The following is a 20,724-nucleotide window of genomic DNA, read 5'->3' as shown; positions in this document are numbered from 1 at the left end:
GTGGCCCCTGCTCCTCTTGCCTCCACCTGCCTCTCTGCTTTCCTCTACACTGGTGCCCTCCTCTGTAACATGTGAACTGGCCCTGGAATGAGTTCCACCTGTTCCTGACTTACTCTACCAGCCCTTCCCACTGGCCCTGCACCCAGGCTTCCTTTATTCTCAGCCTCACCCTACTGTTCGCTGTCTTATCCGTATTCATAGCTATGGGTTGGTTACAGGGATAATTACGGAGAAAGTTATTGGTTCAGATAGAGACAGACGGGCATTTTCCTAAATGGCTGCAGCAAGAACTCCTGGGCCACGTAGGCTTCCAGAATCTTGCTCTTCTCCCACTAAAGATCTAGAGATAGAGTCTGCTCTTCTATAGAATAGCCAGAATTTAGCAACCTCCCAAGCTAGCAGAAGGCAATGGAAATGCCCTGCTTGATTGCCCAGGGCAGGTTGTAAAAGGCCACTTACTTCTTCTTGGCTCTGTCTGATACGAGCGTGTCACTTTGGGCCACTACATGAGAAATCTCATGCTGCAGAAGTCATGTGGAAAGAGCCATGGAGAAACAGAGAGGCTTAGGAGCCCCAGCTGTCCCAGCGCCCAGAGGGCTGAGCCTCCCCAGCATGGGTGTTGGACTGGCTAACACAGAAAGCTGACCTTTGCAGCACCAGATCCGGCCACTGCATGATGGCTGCCATCAGAATAGCTGAGTGGGAGCCCTGCCCAAGCCTTGCCAACCCAGAATGTGAGACGTGAAAACAACCTGTTAGTATGGCCTTCAGCTACCACGTTTGGTGACAATGCTTGCCCAGAAGCAGATATATGCAATATGCATGCATGCCGCCTTGTCTCTGGTTGCTGCTGCCATGGAGTTGTATATTAGCTAATTTATAAGCAACAGAACTTTATTTCTCACCATCTGGGGGCTGGAAAGCTGAGATCAGGGCATGGTGTGGCCATGTGCAGGGGAGAGACCTCTCCAGCTTCTTCTGCATCTACCAACAGTGTGGAGACAGTACAGGGAAGCCTCTCAGTCACGATCTCACAATCCCTCCTGCATAATCACCTCCCAGAAGCCCGTCTCCTACTTGGGCCATCACCCCTGGGTTAGGATCGCAGCGCAGCATGAGGGAAAGCATTGAGTCCATTGCATTTGTACATGGATGCATATAAGGTCATCCTTGTATAAACGTGGATACACATTCAGGTGTGTGTATCACACTTGGCATGCGTGCATGTGTGTGCACAAACACATACACGTATACATGGTTTAGGAAATAGCTTACATTCTGTCATCCTTCAAGGAGTGTGTGTGTGTGTGTGTGTGTGTGTGTGTGTGAATCTGGCTTCCTCAACTAAGCTGTGTACTCCACAAGGCCAAATCTGTGTTGTATATTCCCTTAATACCCTGTGCAGATTTGTTTGTTTTGTTTTGTATTTAGGACAGGGTGTACAGGGGGTACAGGGTCTCACTAGTAGATCAGACTTGTAGTGATCCTCCTGTTTACAGCGTCCCAAGTTCTGGGATTACAGGCGTGCACCATCACACCCAGTCTCAGTCGCCATCTCAGCATGCCCTGGGGGTGGGACTGGCAAGGCAGGTCAGGGGATCAAACTCCCGGCCCCTACATATACCTAAGCAGGTGCTTTAATCCACTAAACTATTTAGTTGACCCTCCCGTGCAGATTTAAAAACAACAACGCCAGTGTAGCAATTGTCCTGGACTCTCGCATTCAATTGATGGTGAAAAGTGTGCACATCTGTGTCCCAGAAAAGTCGATCTCAGGATGCAACTGTGATCATAAAGAAATCAGAGTCATTCTCACTTGGGACTTTCTCAAAGGAACCCTGTATCCTTGGGAAGAGCCATTTACCTGAAACCACCGAGAAGCCATTTGATTTGCTGTGCTGTGGACTCAGAGAAAGACAGTGCCACTCTCTGCAGGTTCCCATCGGGGTCCCCGGCTGCAGCCCCTCCTTGGAAGCAGCAAGGCCTGGCCCTGCTTTCTCAGGCCTGGGCACCCCTATGATGGCTGCTTAGGCAGCCCCTGTGCTGCACTCCTCAGCAGAGCCTTAACTAGGAGATCAGAAATGTTTATGCAGATTGGTTTGATGGTCTGATCGGCTCTATTTGAGTGATGCAAGAAAATTTAAACATTAGGGTCCTTATTAAATAAAAGGCTATTTGTATTCAAAGAGTGGCTCAAACATCAAAAGGATCATTTTTAAAAATAATTACTTAAATAGATTTTCTCCATAGATCTATGTGAAATGACCTGAAATTTAATGTTCATGAGAAAAGATCAAAGAAAGTCATGATAAGAAATTTTCTCCAGTCTTTATATATCTGTCATGTCACTTTACTGCACCCACTATGTAAATTCAAATCCAACAGCTGGCCTGGAGGGCACGGCCATCCAGTGTCTTCAAGGATGTGATAAACCAGTTCTTCGGTGGTGGGGCTGGTGAGGGAGTGATTGTTTCTTTGATCAGCATTTTGCCCATGTGGCCTCGGCTGTCTCCTGGCTCATGACAGTAAATGCATACATTGTCATGTGACCTCTGCCATGACCCAGGTCACTACATCATGGAGTTTATGTTGTTCCCTCTGCCTCTTTATGATTTTGTCCAAAATAATTAACATTGATTGCTGTAAGGGTTTGTTTTCATCTGCTTTTAACCCCAGGAACTCTGCAGTGAAATAGAATCCCAGCAAGGACAACAATAGCAGGTGACACTGACCCAGCACTCTGAGGGAAGTCCAAGGGTCACTTCCTTGGAATGGGAGAACCCTCTGTAATGCAAGAGTAGCAACATGAAAACTTCCTCCTGCTTTGTTTTGCTCTGTCTTCTTCACCTTAAACACAGACTGTGGCATTTGTTATCTCAATCTCAATCACTCAAGAGCAAGGCATAATTTTCCTTTACTTTGTTAAAAAAAAAAAAAGCACTAACACATTTACATGTTTATGTAACGGCCACACTTGGCCAAAAATTTTGTTTGCTGCCTGAATTTATTTCCTTTACATAAAGCTTCACAAATTTGTCTGGACTTGAAAAGCATTTATGAAACACCCACCTTCTATTGCTGTGAATTTCAATTTGCTGGCTTCACGTGGGAGATCAAAATGGGACTCTGTCAGGAAACATGTAAAGCAAGCCTCCTGATTCCAGAAAGAAAATAGAACACAATTTTTCTCCATTGGCTGTAACTGGTTCCCAGTATCCTCTTGCCTCTGAGCTCGTAGCTGTGCCTAAGCACCTCTAGCATCACCTGTCGGAGACATCAAAGCCGCTGTAGCTGCTTGTTTGGAATGGCTTGTCCTTGAGATATTTATAGCCAAGGACTTTGGGATGCTGTAGTGTCTCTTCCTGTAGATTTGTGCAGTACTCAGTGCTCCTTTAGTTGGATCTTCAGTGTACCATGTACTTTAGCATGAAATGAGGTTACCTCCCAGCCTTCTGTCCCGCCTTGCCAGCCCATCCCAGCAAGTTTCATCTTCCCCAGCTCTTTATTTACTGCTGGGCCAGAAAGTTACTTCACCCTGTATTAGCTCCGCAAAGACTTAATGTGACTCATAGCAAGTTTGGGGAATCTTCCTTTGAATTTGGTTTGCTGTGAGTTTCCTTGCAGCGGACAATGACGATGAGTATAATCTGGGTTGTTGACTTCCAATCAAAGTAGATTGTAGAGAATTAATACTCAATTTGGTATGGTCATGAACTACACAAAATAAAGAAGTGACAGTTAGAGCTCTGGGAATTGAGTGAAGCAAGCAGAGGCTGGGGACAATGCAAGCTCTGACAGAAGGAAGTTACATGGAGGCGTAGCCCAGAAGTTGACTTTCCTCTTGGGAGCACCCCCTGGTGCAGTCTGTGAGGACTTGAGCTCAAGCTCAAGCAGTGATTTTACTGAGCTGAAGCATCAGTGATGACGTTCTGGAGCTCACAGAGCAGCTAGAAATTGGAGGAACCATCAGAATGGAAGCAGTCACAGAGAGGAGCCCCGAAATCCACCCAATATCCCACAAGTCCATGATTGACTCCTGAACTCTGTATGCTTGGGGAAGTCCAAAAAATCCAAAGGGAGACAACAGCTGGAAGGCTGAATGACTGTGGGGACACGAGGAGTTCCCAGAGCTAAATAGGCTTACGAAACTGCTTAGACTTTTCCTTAAAGTCCTACAAGGACCACATCCAAGACTAAGGGCTCCATCGAAACAGGTCTGCTAGGATGAAGCCTAATGCCACCATGATGGATGATGCTCCTGTCATTCCAGCAAAGCCTGAAGCTTACAGCCACAACAAGAGCCAGCCCTCCAATACTCCAGTTTCTTCTTAGAACAAAATTCAGGACTCCACAGAAGAATCCAACAGATTCTAGTGTCCTCAGTGCTCCATCCCTGTAGCCAAATATATAATAAAAAATTACCGGCCACTAATCCAGTAGATGCTAAAACCTTCTGCTTTCATCTGACCGCCTCCAAACTACTCAGTCCTTCTCTGATAACTGGAAGACCACATAGTGATCTTCATAGGATGTCTCCCTGGTGTAAGTCTTACTCTCTGTCTAGACCTTAAAAGCCTGATTTGAGACCAAATCACACTGTCAAAGCAAAAGGTACTAAGATTTTTTTCCTTTAAGCTTATAATATACCATTAACGGAGCCTAGTGGTTATCCACAGGAAATGGATGTATGTGTGTGTGTGTGTGTGTGTGTGTGTGTGTGTATTTGCTTTGGATTAGTTATAGTCTTCTCTTAATACCTGTATCTGTTCATATTCAGTAACAGATGTTTTCTAAAAGATGGTTTCACTATATTTAGAGTCTAGATTTTTGACACACAAACTTAGTTATCCAACAAAAAGATCTTGAGTTCAAATCGACACTTAGAGTTCCAGTGTAACTGGTAAATTCTTAAGTGCTGTAATCTAAAACTACACACAAATGACCAAAGGAGATCTAATTAGTGGTAACATAAAAGGACACATAATTTCCTGAAGGTAACGTGCATTTGGCCTTCAAGGAAGAGTCCAGAGGTCACCAATTGCAAATGTGACAAGTTTGATTTTGCCAGCTGAATTGCCCAATATTTTGTCTTCCTGAAACTTGCTTTGACTTTTGTTAGACATTCACTACCAAATTTTAAACTAGTATTTCATGAGCAGCAATAACCTAACCTATAGCCTTCAATGTACTTGATATCCTTGGCGAATCATATTGAAACACCTTCAATCTGTTTCCCACCTTGTAAGTAGATTCAATTCTAGAAAAGGTACAGGTCAAAGGAAATGTCAGTGGAGATCACTGTCGCCAGGACCAAGGAGTGCCGGGGATTCTTGTATTTTATGATTTTGTTATAAAAAACTTAAGCGGAGAGAAATAAAGAGACACATGGCTCCGTTCCCACTCTCAGCACTATAGTAGGCATTGCCCGTGGGCTGAGATGCTCTTACACCACTCAGACTTGGCCAGTCATTCCCAGGGCACTGGTGAGGTGGAAGATGAGAGCTATGTCCTATCCTGAAATGGACAATCGTGGGATAAAGTGGTGGGGGACAGAGCAGGTTTTCAAAGGCTGCAGAGAGAAATCTTTGCACCTCTCTCCAATTCTTTCTGCTACCATCTTCCCATATATAGATCAGGAGAACACAAAAGGTTACTTCTAGCTCTGAGAGTTTATGATTTAACATTTTAAAATGTCACTGATTTTGGAAATCTCCAGTCACTTAGCAGGCACGCTTCGTCTTTTGTAAAATAAATGCTCAAAGAATAAAAATGTCCAATGTACATTCCTGGTAGGGAATTACTACATAAAAGAACTATTTTAAGCTTATTTTTCCCTAAGAAAATGTTTCATGCAGCCCCATCCTTCCCAAGGGTACTGAGGGAATACACATGCTTTCTAACCATTGTGGGTCTTTGCATAGAATCATCAAGCAGGTTTCTGTTTACATCAGCTTGTCAATCTGTATTTCTCTGGAGCAAGCTCAGACACATAAGAACATGAGAAGCGTGGCACCTAGCCTGGACCTGCATCATCCTTTCAAACATTCTGTCTCTGATGTTGGCACCAAGGGACATTCTGAGGAATAAGGAAATCCAAGAAGGGCATACAGTCCAGAGCACCACAGGGATATTTACCATAAATATTTTATATTCTTTAATGAGAATTCATTACTGACGCAGCCTCGATCATCCCACGGGAGCCACAACTGCAAGTTGCATGCTCCAGATTGGTCTCCTATCCGCTGCCATGTTTGGGGCCTGCATGTTGTGTTACTCATGAGCTCACTGTGCTTTCTACAGTAGCTTCTGGCCCAGAGACCCGAGCAGCACTGATGTCGTGGTTTTTTTATTATTGATACAAAAATATGTTTCTAGTTCATCAAATTACATTTCAGTGTTCTGCCAGGCCAAACATCGATGTAACTAACGATCAAGGCTCTTTAGTTCCAAAGAACTCCTGTTCTCTTCCAGGAGAAACGCTTGTGGGATGATTGTTTCAAATCTCCTGCCAATACGAACATGAGAAAAAAGAACTCTAAAGAGGAAAACAAGGAGCTTCTTCTGGGTGTTGGATCAACTTCAGCACCATGAAAAAGGAGCAAGGGCAGTTTCCCAGCCTATGATCAGGGATGCCTGGCTCCGCAATGATAGCTCAATTGCAGAACGAATCATTTCTCTGTAAATGCGTGGAATTACATTCACTGAAAACTGCCCATAGAGACTATTGCTATTGTTTGGGGGAAAATTCACCTGAATGTGAATGTGTTCTTTGATGGAAAAACAATCTATTTTGTTGTTGTTGTTGAAACAGAGAGGTACAGGAAGGCAGAATTCTCAGTTCACCTGGCCTGAATCTGAGTATGCCAGAAGTTGACTCTGAGCTGAACCTGAGTGTGAAGGTTATGCCTGGGAGATCGTCTTGGGTTAAGGAGGCAAGAGGTAGGATAGTAAGACAGAGAACAGAAAGAAGCTAGTTATGACTGGGGATTGTTAACATGGAGATCATTTCTCAGGTTTATTCAAGTGGAGAGGGAGCTGGATTCCTTGTTCACTACCTCCCATCAGACTTTTCTTGAAGGCTTCTGTTGGGAGAACAGGAGGTATTAAGCCTCCAGCACATCCAGCCTGCACTGCATACTTGCTCAGCTTTGAAGAAAGCTCCCAACCAGATGTGGAAGCTAGTCTATCCTTGACATGGCAGTGGGAGGACCCCAGCACAGTGGGGAGGGTATGGATGCCTTAAAATCATGCCTTGTGGGGGGCCAGGGAGATAGCTCAGTAGAATAAGCACTTGCCTGGCAAGAGCAAGGGCCTGAGTTCAATCCTCAGTTCCACCGAAAAAAAAAAAAAGCACGCCTTGTCTATGTATTTTTTTAAAGTCAAGAAAAGCCACCACTTGACAATTACTTACCTGGCTGTGGGCTTTGTGTATTTCATAAGCATCCTCACGGTTGTCACCGAACCACATGAGCTGGTGCTGTTTTCATTCTCCTGTTTTGCATGTTAAGAAAACAAGATTCCTAAGATAAAGCCATTTTCACATGGCCACAGAACTCACAAGTGCTAAAAGAGGAGTCCAAATCCACACCTCCAATCTTTTATAAAACCATGGTTCCCTGTTGTAAGCAAATGTTATCTCACAAGCATTTGACTGATCCAACTTTTTTTGATGGATTTGACTGACAATGCACTTGTGATTGATAGTTGAGTAAGGTTCTTCTCTACCATGACCTGCTTTTATATCCTCCTTCACAAAGATATATTTTGATGATCTTCCTTCCCTTTATTCATTGGTTCACTAGAATCTGAGCTTTTCTGGTTCTTGTGGGGGAAGGCTTTATGCCCCTAAGTACTGAAAAGGGGGTTGAGTCTGCCTTCTAATATGGTAGAATGAATAGGCTAGAGTCAGATCCCACTCTATTCCTGTTCCTCAACTGATATCTGTGTAGACTTGGGCTGGTTTCTTACCCTCTCTGGGCCTCAGTTTTCTTATCATTAATTTGGGGATATGCTTCCTATTATACAGAGCTAATGAAAATGTGAGAAACATATATTTGAGCACTCAGTAAGAGTTAATTCTGTCCTTAAATTCAGGATCCTGAACTCCTCAGATGATTTTGCAATGTCATGTGTACCCTTGCCCCCGGCTTAAACTTCCCTGCAACCAGTATCAATCATTCATGCCTGCTTTGTCTTTCCATAACTTGGACTGAGTGTGATATCCAGAACATGGTAAGAGATAACTAAATATGTGCTTTGGGGCACTATATTGATTTGTTAATAAAATTTTCAAAGTAATGAAGCCATAGTCCTTAGAACCAGGCACAGACTCAAAAGATGATCTTGGAGTAGCCTACAGTTTCCTAAAACACCCCACATCCTCCTTCTGCCTGATAATCTCCTTCTTGCTTTCTTGCATACATTGACATGTCTCTCAATCAGTTCCAGAGACAAAACACTTAGAAATTTAAGTTGTACATATACAGGTTGATCACCCCTAATCCGAAAATCTGAAATCTACAATGGTCTCCAATCTGAAGCCCTTTAAACACTAGCATGGCCGCATAAGTAGAAAATTCCACTCCATGAAACTTCATTTCATGCACAAAGTAGTTTAAAATACTGTATAAAATTACCTTCAGCCTACGTGCATATGAAACATAAATGGATGTTGCCTTTGGGCTTGCATATCAACTCTAAGCTGTCTCATTATATCTAGGCAAAATTCTTTTGAAAAGCCAAAATTTGAAACACTTCAGATCCCAATCATTTCCAATAAAGTTGCTCAACATGTACTTTCATACAGGTTCTCTTGTGGATAATTTTGTTCAAGGAACTTCAGTCATAAAAATTATGTTAATTTCTAAATGAACACTCATTGAGTGAATGTTGTATGATGGGCATTTTGCCAGGTACAAAGAGGCTAAAAAACCTGCACCATGTTATTTTTGTCCCAGTCTGGTGCAGAAGAAAAACAACAAAAATCTGATCCTCCTAGCCAAGGTCTTATGCGCAGAAGGCCAAGGGTACCAAAGACCATATAAACATCACTCAGGACAGGGTCAGATATGCTGGGTAACAAATAGCCTCCAAATCCCAGTGGCTAGAAAGACAGCTTTCTTTTTATGCACCTTGCCTGTACAGAAGGTCAGACTGAGGGCTAGGGATCCTGATATGTCTCTCAACATTTAGGTTGATGGGAAATCCATCCTGACCCATGTTATGAGGACTATTAAGATCAGAAAATGCAAGATGGCAACTTAAGCCCTGACTTTCAAAGCTAGCTGGGGTACATGTCATTCTTCAGACATTTCACTCACTAAACTAGCTTCACAATCCCAACTAACCATGAAGGGAATGCAGAAAGGACTCCTTCCAAGTCTCTGGGACAGGAAGAACAGGAATACTTGTGACCAAAATAATAGAGGCCAGAGTTGGGATCCAGTTGTTGGGAATTTATTGAAATGTCCCTCCCAACCCCACTTCTCAGCTAATAATTCTGTCTATATAAAAAGCACCTCCCCAGAGCAAGGCTCTCAGTGGTTACGTACACTGATACTTGCTTGATATTTATTTCATTCTTGTGGCCTCTTGCCTGGTGGGGGGCCCTGACAGAGACAAATGACAAGACTTTTCCTCAGAGAGTTCACAGTCTCCCTGGACCTGAGGTCTACATGAATAAGCATATGACTGCAGTAGGGGTAGAAATCATCCATGAGTGCTGTTGTGGTGCAGTCTGGCTAGAGAAAAAGAATCAGGGGGGCTTGTGGGAGGCCCACTAAACAAGTCACCTGGCAGAATTTAAAATGTTCCAGGCGTGGAAAGCGGGGGCAGTGAGTTTTATGGGGTTACAGTGGGAGGAGCAGTAAGGTTGATGAGAGGGTCTGGGAGGTGTGAAGTCACCCCTTGGTGCAGGAAGGGGTGGGCAGCATTCGGGCTGCATGTGGGGCAATAGCAAGAGACCAATCAATCGATTTACACTAGGTGCTTTGTCAGGCGGAGTGCCCTGGGATGACACCCTGCTCTCTTGATGGCTGCGACAGCCCAGATTCCTTTTGCTCAGACATGGTGCAGTCTGTCCTCTCTAGGATGTGCTTGTTCCTGTCCTGAGCTGCTGCTGGGTAAGCACGCAGTGAGTACATCTAAAGATGGTATGAATGGCCCTGCTGCATGTTCAGCAATAAAGCAAAGCACTTTCCCCTTCTCTGCAGACCTCTGTTTAGGCCCGCCCAACTGGGTCTTCAGGAACACAGCCAGAAGACAGAAGCAGGACTGCTGATTACTGTTGCTTTGGAAATGGGGATTCCCTCTGCTCAGGGCTCTGCGGTTTCCATGGGAACTGCACTGATGCTGATGCTGGCTGCAGGGCTGATGGGATGAACCAGAAGGAAAATTAGGGGATGAAAAAACAGAAAGAGGCCAGGGAGATAGCTCAGCTGACTAAGCACTTGCCTGGCAAGCACAAGGACCCATGTTGAATCCCCAGTACCTCGTGTTATGCTGGCCCCACTCCAGACCCAGCTAGCCAGCCACCAAAACTGGACCTGGTGGCACAGGCCTGTAATCCAAGGTGTGTAGTGAGATGGTACCAAATACATAAATTAAAAAGAAAAGCAGCAAGAGATTTCAAAGGTATCTGAGGGAACTCTCATTCTCCCTGCACATGCAACTGTCCCAGCATGCCACCTGAGCCACATGGTCCCTGCTATTCATGCAATTCCCATGACCAAACACATCCTGTGAAAGACAGGCCAATGCAAGGCAAGGAGATAGTAGTTGGTGGATTTCAGCATCAGGAGCAAAAGGGCATGCGCCCTCTGCACCATGCCAGATGGCAGCCCCAGGGAGCTGCCCCAGTGGTGGCAGGTTTTTCACAGACATGCTGTGTGCTCCTCACAACACTGCAAGGGTAGCTGCAAAATAGTTTAACACCACATCTACACATGCGGGCTTTGAGCTCCACGTGATTTGAATGGGATCTGGACCTGGACCTGGTTCCCCACTGTGGTCTCAAGTAAAACACGACCAGCTGCCCACAGGAAATGCCACCTTCCCAAAGGCAGTGACCACCTGAGCTGCCACCTTAAGAAAAGCCCCCAGTGCTTTTGGAGTTGGTATTAGAAGTTGCCATCTGCCCCCTGGAGGGCACTATGTGTCATCCTCGTCATGTTAGGGCCTTTCTGTCTAACACACCACCTGGGCTCCATGCTGTCCCCATGTGCACCTGCACCTGTCTAAAACTGCAGTGCACTGGAGGGTGGGGTCCATGTGGGGTCTTCGTGGTCTCCAGGGAACAAGCTGGCTGCTCTCCCTGCTCTTCCCAGGCCCATGGGCCAGCATAGTAAGTTGACTTGCTCCTCGTAGGGCCATACCTGGGCTTCACCATGCTCAGGGTTCTCAACCCCACTCATACACCTGAGGGGCCGCTGTGTGCACTGGGTCATCCTGTGTCCTTGGACCAGAGGGGGCAGGGGACAGAACCTCAGAGTGTATAATTCGAGTGGCCAATAGGCCCAGAGAGAGCAGTGACATGTCACCAAGCCCCGCTGTGACAGCGCTGGGATTAAGCTGCACAGCTGTCGATGAGGACTCTTCCCTGATCCCAGGTGACCCTTTCTTGGGGAAGAGGAACTTGCATGAAGCTTCCGAACCATGAAGGCTGCACGTAGTGAAATCCGGTGTGTGCCCTGGCAGCACACGTGGCTGACTATCTGCAATGAAGGCGAGTGTCCCGGGTCACTCAGGGAAGCTGCCATCCTGGTATGTGGTGATGGGGCTCGTCCTGTGCCACCATCCACACTGCTGGCGTCACCTGACAGCGTCCTTCACAGATGAACCAAAGCAGCTTCTGATGTGGTAGAGGTAGCTGGTGGATGTGAGCACCAAGAGCAGAAGGGCGTGCATCCTCTGGGTAGAGTAGAGGGACACATTATGGTCTAGTTGGTGATGGAGTCTCAACATGTGGGGCCTGCCGTGCTGGATTCAGAATGCAAGTCACAGTGGCAGTTCATCCTGAGTTCACGCCCAAGAACTCCCTGTGCCGCTTCTGTTCCACATCCCAATGCTGTGAACTGAAGCCAGTTACAGGTGTAAATTGTGAGTTTTCTGTCTCCAAACTTCTGTGTCTGTATAAACTGAGCACCTCCTCTTTTCCAGTTCTTTAGGACACGCTAGAGGCTGCATACTTGTCCCCATCTCCCCCCAAAATCCACGTATTGAGCCCTAATCTCTAACGTGATGGCATTTGAAAGGGGAATCACTGATGGAAGATGATCGAGATCCTGTATGAGATCCTGAGGGTGGAGCCCTCAGCATGGGATTAGTGCCCTGAGAAGCAGAGAAAGAGATTAGAGCTCTCCCAGGCTCCCTAGGGACAAGTCAGAGGGCAGCTGTCTGCAGGCGTGGAAGAGGGTCTTCCTGAGAGCCTGGCCCTGCCAGCACCTGGGCTCAGGCTCCTGCCCTCTGGGGCTGTGAGAAGCACTTGGTGCTGTTGCAGCCACCTGGCCACACCCATCTGCGGCAAGCTGTGGCAGACACTGGGCAGGGCCCGGCCAGGTTCTACAGAGGGTTCCTTGATGTCCTACCTGTGGCTGTCTAAGGCCTTCTCTGGCTCTTGAGACGTGCTTGCCTCAGCCACTGCAGAAACAAGGACAGAAATGACGAGCAGCTTGGAGTGGGGCCCCTTTGGTCATGCAGTGAAGCTTATGGGACCTGCTCAAAAGAACATTTTCCAGTGCAAATAACAAAGTACACCAGGATGCCGATCCTACTGCAATGAGATTGTGGGAATGTCAGTGAACATCCGGATGAGATCCTAGTTCACAGGCTTCCTCACTGAGCTTTCATTGCAGTGGGGACACCCCAGACACTATAATGATGAAGTGGCCAGGGACATCATGGATGTCAGCCCTCATCTCCACAAATGCTGAGTCCGTGTGTTCAGTTAAGGGTGAATGAAAATAAATAGTTTTTTAAACATTGTGTCTGTACTGAGCATTTTCTTGTGTTTTTTTTTCCCTAGATGCTAAAGTATCACTACTTCCAAGCACACAGAAGATGTGCCTGGGTTGTGTGCATATGCCATGATGTTTTATATAAAGACTCAAGTGTACACAGCTTTTAGCCTCTCTGAGGATCCCAGATCTAATCCCATGTGGGTACCAAGGGCCATCTCTACTGTGAACATGCAGGGTGAATCTTGGTCCTGCTAATGCTAGTGTGGTTCTGTTCTTATTTGAAGTACTTATATGTGAAATTCTGGTAAGAATTTTGTGAACTTGCAGATGTCGTTATTGGCATCCATGTTAGTGAATTCCATACTAACGTGCAACTTCAAAAGAGAGGCCTGTGACTTCATCCCAGCCTTGGGCACTGAGAATGTCGTCCTCTGTACTGAGCTGGTTTTCTTTGTTTCTTCTTAGCGCTCCATGAGTTTCCCAATGACATCTTCACCAATGAAGACCGCAGACAAGGGGCGGTGGTCCTCCATGTGCTCTGTGTAAGTACCCTTTGTGCCTGCTCCAGGAGGACTGACCCCACCCTTCTATCCACTGGCCTGGTGGGATCCTCTTAGCCGTGGTGGGGCCATCTTGGAATGCACTACCTTCTAGAGGCCCCAAGCTGATAAGTTAGGTGACATCTGTCTGAACTTTTCTCTTTATATGAGTGACAAGAGTGAATGCTGAGGTCAAAGGCCCTGCACCCTTTAGCCTGATGTGCTCTACTCTCCAGCTCCTCAGGGAGCCCCTTGCCCAGCAAGCAGTCTGCCTAAGTACCTGGTACTTCTCTCTGCCCTTTATTTTTTCCATGTAATCTTTCATTATGTAGTCATTCGTGTAGTGTGTATGCAACCTCCCTCGCCCATATGCCCTGTGAAGCAGAGACTGTTTTGTGTCTGATTTTATTCCCACACCTATTCTTGGCAGAAGGTGGGGACAGAGCATTTGCTGAACTGTGGACTAAGCACAGTGGCAATGAGTATGATGTCTGCTGTCTACTGATCAGTAAGCACTGGTTTCCTCCCTCCTGGCCTTGTAATGTTCACTATGGTCCTAGCATCTCCACACCCAGGGAGGCTGAGGTCTTTGACTTTAGTTGTCCCTATCAGGAGAGTTTGGGTAGGGTGTGTGATGTATCTAAGGGGTGGCTGCTGCTGAAGTCTGGAGCGGGCACTTTTCTTTTTCCTTTCTCAGTAATGTTCCTTCTCTCCCAGAGTGCTCTTAATCCCCTTCTCATCATTTTTTTAAAAAATGTATTTAGTACAGGGCCTATAGGGTCTCATTACACATTTTAAACTCATAGTGACCCTCTTATTTTTCAGCTTCCCAAGTGCTAGGATTACAGGCATGCACCACCACACCCAGTCTTATTCACCATCTCAATGCACCCCAAGAGCAGGGCTGGCATGGCAGGCTGGGGATCAAACCCCCAGGCCACTGCATCTGCCTAAGTAGGGGCTTTAATCAACTGATCTATCTGGCTGGTCCCCCTTCTCATCATTTATTACTATAAAACAAGTCTCCTATGTGTAATAACATGCCAGTCACTATTTTATTTTGCTCATGGGTTCTATGTGTCAATAGAATGTGTCACATAGAATGATTGTCCTTCAATCCTATGTGTCAATCATTCCCAAAGAGCATGGTAGGAGTGCGGCTCTGCTCCATTCAATCTGGGGCCTTTGATGGGCATCTTGGGTGCCAGGGTCAAAGCTCTAATGTTGGAGGGTCTCCTTGCAAGAACATTCTCCACTTTCATGGCTGTGACTGAGATGGGTGTGACTGAGATGGGATGTCAGTCAAAGCCCTACCTGTGGCCTCTCCAGTGTGGAAGTCAGACTTCTAGGTGTCAGCTCAGGGTTGAGAGAGGGAGGGTTGTGGTGAGCAGAGAGATGCCGAGGACCTCAGAAGTCACACAGCATCTTTCTATCATATGCAGTGCAGTCACAAGCCCACCCTGATCCAGAGAACTTAATTTTCAATGCAGACAATAGACAGGCACCGCAGTGCTATGGGGTCAGGTTTGGGATGGCTTTAAGGCTCATTCCTGCTATCCTGGTGTTACAGCTTATATGTAGATGACGCCCCCAAATCTTCATGTGCTCATAGGTGGTGCTTTCTGGAGATGGCTAAATAAGGACTGTGTGATAACTGGATGAAGCCATAAATTGGTTTGGCACAATTGTGAGTGTTAGCGTTACTGTAGAGGGAAGCCCCACCCTGTAGGTGATACCGACCAATAGGCTTGTAGCCTATGTGGAATGCAAAGGGAAAGGAAGGCTGACTCCTGCCTATCATACCACGAATGCTTTCTCCTTGTCATGCTCCCATCATCCAACCCTGTCTGGGAAACCACCAACTCTGGACTCAAACCTCTTAACTATAAGCTAAAATAAACCTTTCCTCCTTAATTTGTGGGTGTTGGGTACTCGATCCCAGAAAGTGACTAAGACGCTTGGTCTGGTGAGTGGCCTCTGGCACTGTGACTGAGATGGGCACACTTCTCTGGACCTGTGAGTCACCTGAGCTTGACTTCCTTCTGGGGAGGGCAGTCAGCCCTCACCTCTTTTTCCTGTTCCACTCTCAACCAGACAGATGGGGGAGTTTAGAATATCTCCTGTTAGCAAAAACATTCTCTAAGAACATCAAATAAATGAGGACTCTAGGGTCCTCCCACCCCAACCCTCCTTCCCGAGCATCTCACGTACTGAGCAATTAATATGGTGCCACCTTTGGCACCACGCAGACTCCTCTGTCCCAATGTTGAGGAGACCCAGGCACTGAGCGGGATCTGGAATTTCTGGGCAACCATTAGCACTCTGCCATTCTTCCAGAGTGGTGCTGTGGCCTGCAGGGGGCCATGTCCTCTTCCTACCTCCACCTCCCTAGCTGCAGGCCAAGGGGCATGCATTTCCTTCAGCCCTTAGGAGCCAAGGATCCCCATTAGGCTGCCAGGTTTTCATGCTGCAGGTCCAGGCTGGGTGAAAAACAAAGGAGGCAGTAAGGACAGTGTCACCCCCAGACACTTCCTTGCAACAGCAGACACAGTCCTCATGTTACACTCTGTGTTCATCCTCTGGTCCCTTCCCAGAATCCACAGGACAAGAAATCAGTGCTCATCCCCTCACAAAAACCTGGAGCTTCCCACCCACATAGCCTGGACCCTGCTTCTAGTAGGTACAGGGCCCTTCTACAGGTACACAGGTGGTCCAGGGCAGAGCCAGATGAAAACTGAGGTCACTTCTCATTTGAGTAGACACAAATGTTAGGGTAGGCCTGCTGATGCACCCCCGGGTGAGGAGGCTCCTACAGCATCCTGCCCACCACAGGATCCCCTGCTGGGACATAACTCTCACAAGGGAAACCCTTTTGGATGCTGTTTAGCATAGTGAACATGAAAAAATGCATCATTTTTGTGTAGCACAACAAGGAAGGTGCATCCTCTTCACCTACCATGTTACCCAGCACCTTTAGGAGGCTTGGGAATTGCTCTATGAACATCACTGAGTGCAAGAACTGCTGCAAAGCCATATGGGTGGCATTTTAGGGGCTGGCAGGAAATAGGTGAGTGCGTGAGTCCAAATGGCAAGAAGCTAACTATGGCCTTCCTGCATGGAGACAGCTAGAAAGCACTTCCAGAGCCCCTGCAGTACAGCAGCAGGGCAAGGTCCTCTGAGTAGCCCAGAGGTGACCTCAACTGTGGTGGCCAGTGTCTTATGAGGAGAACTAGGCATGTTCCTCATTTGCCATGCATTACTCTTGTTCAACCTGCAACAGAAAAACAACAGAAGCAAAAGAAAGCAAAGCATATGACCCCTCCAGGAGCCTCTAGCTCCCCAAGAGCTGATCCTATGGGCACTGAAATATAAGGAGTTACAGGCAAAGGGCTCAAACCCAAGTGGTCATTGTGTTTGAAGAGCTCAAAAGAGAAACATATAAGCAAATTCATAAGATGTTTAGTGAGCTTAAAGAGAATTTCATTAAACAGATATTGGATTTTTACTAATAAAATGTTTGATGTGCTTAAAGAAGAAATAAGCAGTAAATTAAATGAGCTAAATAATCCAAAAAATAAATGTCTGGTTTGGTTAAAAAAAATAGAAATTATGGAAAGAAATCAAATGCAGTTTTCAAGATATGAAAATCTTAGTGGAGACCATGGGTGACAGATTTGAATAATACAAGGACAGAGAACTTGAAGACAAGAGTGATGTTGTAGGTCACATACAGCAAGACTGTGTAGACACTGAATCTACAGCCGCTGGATGCATGTTGTGCTGGCTATGGTCTAGACTGTGTGCCTTGGAGTTCACAGCCAGGAAGACCAAAGTAGTACTATTTGGGAGGGTGTACAGGCAGTTTCCAAAGCAGAATGGAGAAAGGGGATTCCAGGCAGAAGTGGGAAATCCCACCTTCAAGGATACAGAGATGTGAGAGTTTAGGGGAGCTGGAGGGACAGAAACCAAAGATTTGATGGTGGAGACTGAAGGTGCATGCGGGGGAAGTGGTGGGACCTTGCTCTGGGGGACACTCTGCGGTAACCCAGCTGCCACATTGGATTTGGTTTTGGGGTTGGTTTGTTTTATTTGTTTGTACCAGGGATTGAACTCAGGGCCTTACGCTTGCCAGACAGGTATTTGTGCTGCTGTTAGCTGCCACACTGGGAGTGGTAGGGAGCACGTCCTGATCTCAACATGACTCTGCTATCTCTCCTTACCTAACATTAGGCTTAAGTGAGGCCAAGTGTAGCCCCAGGGGGCCAGCATTGTCTCCCCAACTGTCCAATAAGGACAGCCCATGCAGGCCATGGGGAAAGGCTCAGGGCCATTTGAAGAGGAGGTCCCAGAGTCCCAGCTGCCCCAAGGAGCATGGGTCAATCCAGAGGTGGTAAAGCTCATCAGGCCACCACAGGGCTTCTGAAGGGTTAGGTTTGTCTCATCTGGGTGGCAAAAGGGATGGACTTCTGCAGAGGATCCTGTCAGGTTTGTCATGTCACACCAGGCTGCCTGAGAGAGAGCCAGCGGCTGTCCTTTGGTAGGACTAAGTAGCTGTAATCAGCAGTCTCCAGCAGAGCCCCAAATGCTTTCCAGTCCTGTGCAGCCTGAGCTGACTCTGCAGCTGAACCTATACTCACACTCTTCCACGTAGACCTTGGAGTTTGCTTTTCACCCAGGCCTGCAGCTTTGATCCTCAGCTGGGCATGGGCCTGGGGATGCTATGGCTCAGTTTTTAAACTCTAAATGTCCAAGCTTGCTTCTATTTTCCTTTCATGTAAATACTTCCCTCTATTGTATGTGATTTGTGGAACTCAAGATAGCTGTTTCTGGCTCAACTTTCCAAATGCTACAGCTTTAACTTCCCCTTAGGCTTTTCTGTTTCCTAAGCTCTGAGATTGCACTTGAATGTTGTTAGTCTTTCTCCCTGTTCTTCATGTATGGGGTCTTTACCAGTGAGGAAATCCATGATCCTTCTGATCGTATCAACAATGAAAAGACTTGGGAAATCACACTCGTCTTACACGTTGCTTTGCATCCCACTTCCTTAACATTGAGACATGAAAGCAGAATTTCCTGTCTGTGCAGAAATTCGCACCCCCATAAACTCATTGAGCCTGTCCTGAAGAGAGCAAAGAGTTGGGTAATTTTCTAGAACTATGATTTATGAAAGCCTTGAAAATTTTTTTCTGATCATCCTGCGTGACATAGATAGCTACATCTTGGGGATTATCATTTCTCTTCCAGTAAAAGAAGTATTAAATGATAATTGAAATTTCTCAAACTGAGTGTGTGTAGCTTTCTTTCCTGAAGAGAATAAACTCCACAGCAGAAATAAATGTGCCTCCCTGTGCCTGGTCAGCTTTCAAAAGCATTTTTTAGTAAGTTTTGAGTCTTGTTCCCCTCTGTAGCATAGTTCCTCTCTTCCAACAGGGAGATACTTCTGTATGCTTGTATGTAACCATAGTATAAAGTATCACAACCTGAACGTGATTCTCTGTCCTAAGGGAAATTCTCACTAGGTGAGTCTGAGAGAAGAGCTACTAAGTGGCCCAGTGACTCAAAACTGCTAGGGGATATGCACAGGAAAAGAAACATGCTGGAGAGAGAGGACCAGGGATGGAGCTCAGTGGCACAGTGCTTGTATATTATGAGCAAAAGCCTGGGATTGATTCACAGCATCATAAAAACCAAACAACACAAAACATTGCAAAAAAAAAAAAAAAAGAAAGAAAGAAAAGAAAGGTCAACAAGTGAATTTCTGATATGCATCTTCATGTTCTAAAGCCTAGATATGCTTTATTAGGGGGGCAGCCACCACAACCACTTCTGGCTTCCCAGGATAATGCAGGGCCTGTATGGACCCTGTGGGAGCCCCAGCCGTCTACCCCAGATCGCCTTCAGGAGTGTGGATCCCTTTGTCCACACCTGTGTCCATTCCCTGTAGCAGCTTTTGAGTAACAGTGGAGATGGTTTTTTACAGCTGGGTCATTCTGGAAGTCCAGATTCCTGTACTGGGCCGCCAAGCCAGGACTTCCACGTTTGGAGATCCAGGAATGGTGAGGACAGCCACTGGGGTCCCTCTTTTTGGTGTCCCCATGTAGTGACATCTGGGACTTTGCCCTAAGGTTAATCATCTTCCCTGGCCCCCTCAGCGCCCTCCCACCCACATTTCCACCTTCCTTGTGTACCCCGTGGAGTTCATCTCTTCTGGGAAATGGGGAAATAGACTCTAGGCCTGCATCCAAATTGTCTCTCAGTCGCAGACCAGCTGTTGATTTTAAGAATGGGCTGATTTTTGTTGCAGGGACCTACACCAAACTCCTTGCTCCTCAGAGGTACAGAGGAAACTGCTTGGCACTGGAGGCATCCCCTGGGATGGAGGTGGTAGAGTGCGAAGGGAGCGGGGCAGCAGGCTCTTTGAACAGCATTCTCCCTCTGGTTTCTGGGGGTTGGTGGCTCTGTTCTCTGTCTCCCTGGTGTTGTAGTACCTTCAGCTCAGCCAGGTCCTAGATGATGGCCCCTGTCCTCCCCATGTAGCCCTGTTATCCCTGAAGATGTGGGCCCTGCTGCGCTCTACCCAGACACCTTATGGGCTTCACACCTGCCCTCCTGCTGTCTACCCACTGCCCTGGTCTGCATCTTCATTCCCACACCCCCACGTTTCACATTGGTCCAAGTCGGCTTTCTCCTGCCTGATCAGCAGCCCACCTGAGTTGGGGTCTCTGGTCAGGTCTTCACCTACCAGTGACACTGATTCACAAAGCTTAGTCAAGAAGCTTGGGGCACAGGGAGGCTCTGGTAGGGAGGGCTCAGCTTCCCACCCCAGCTCCTCCCAACCCCAGAAAAAGTAAAGGCCACTGGGGGGCTTTTTCTTAAAGAAGCTAGAGGCTGGGGGAGCCCACAGCCCGGGCAGGGGGCTCCCTTACTGCATCTTTCTCTTCACCTTCTACCTTTGGGTAAGGGAAGGGCTTGGATTGGGAAGGGACCTCGCTAAACTTCATTTCTGCTATTCAATATGAATATCTGGAAAATGGATTCCTTAGATGTGTCCCCCAGGCCCAGGCTGCTTTTGTGAAGAGCCAAAGAATAAACTAATTGCCACAGTAGCCAGGCCTTAGGGGCAGAGGGGCTGGGGGAGAAGAGGAGGCCCCTTCCCCAGCCCCACCTCCCCCAGCCCTTTGTACATCAAAGCTCATCCCCACTGTACCCCAGGGCTAAGTCTGGGCTTG

General features: G+C 46.8%; 1 protein-coding gene across 3 annotated transcripts in view; it reads left to right on the top strand.

Moving 5' to 3' along the window:
* Window positions 1–20,724, top strand: part of Slc24a3 (solute carrier family 24 member 3) — a 491,099-nt gene that overhangs the window by 280,028 nt on the left and 190,347 nt on the right. For all 3 annotated transcript variants that reach the window (XM_004635592.3, XM_023720226.1, XM_023720227.1), the window contains exon 3: window positions 13,422–13,498. In XM_004635592.3, the coding sequence (XP_004635649.2) occupies window positions 13,422–13,498 (77 nt within the window). The remainder of the gene's footprint in view (window positions 1–13,421; window positions 13,499–20,724) is intronic.

Source organism: Octodon degus, unplaced genomic scaffold (genome assembly GCF_000260255.1).
Source record: "Octodon degus isolate 3935 unplaced genomic scaffold, OctDeg1.0 scaffold00073, whole genome shotgun sequence".
In the NCBI taxonomy this organism is placed as follows: Eukaryota; Metazoa; Chordata; class Mammalia; order Rodentia; family Octodontidae; genus Octodon; species Octodon degus.
The sequence above is the reverse complement of the archived record's forward strand: the minus strand, read 5'-3'. Positions and strand labels throughout refer to the sequence as shown.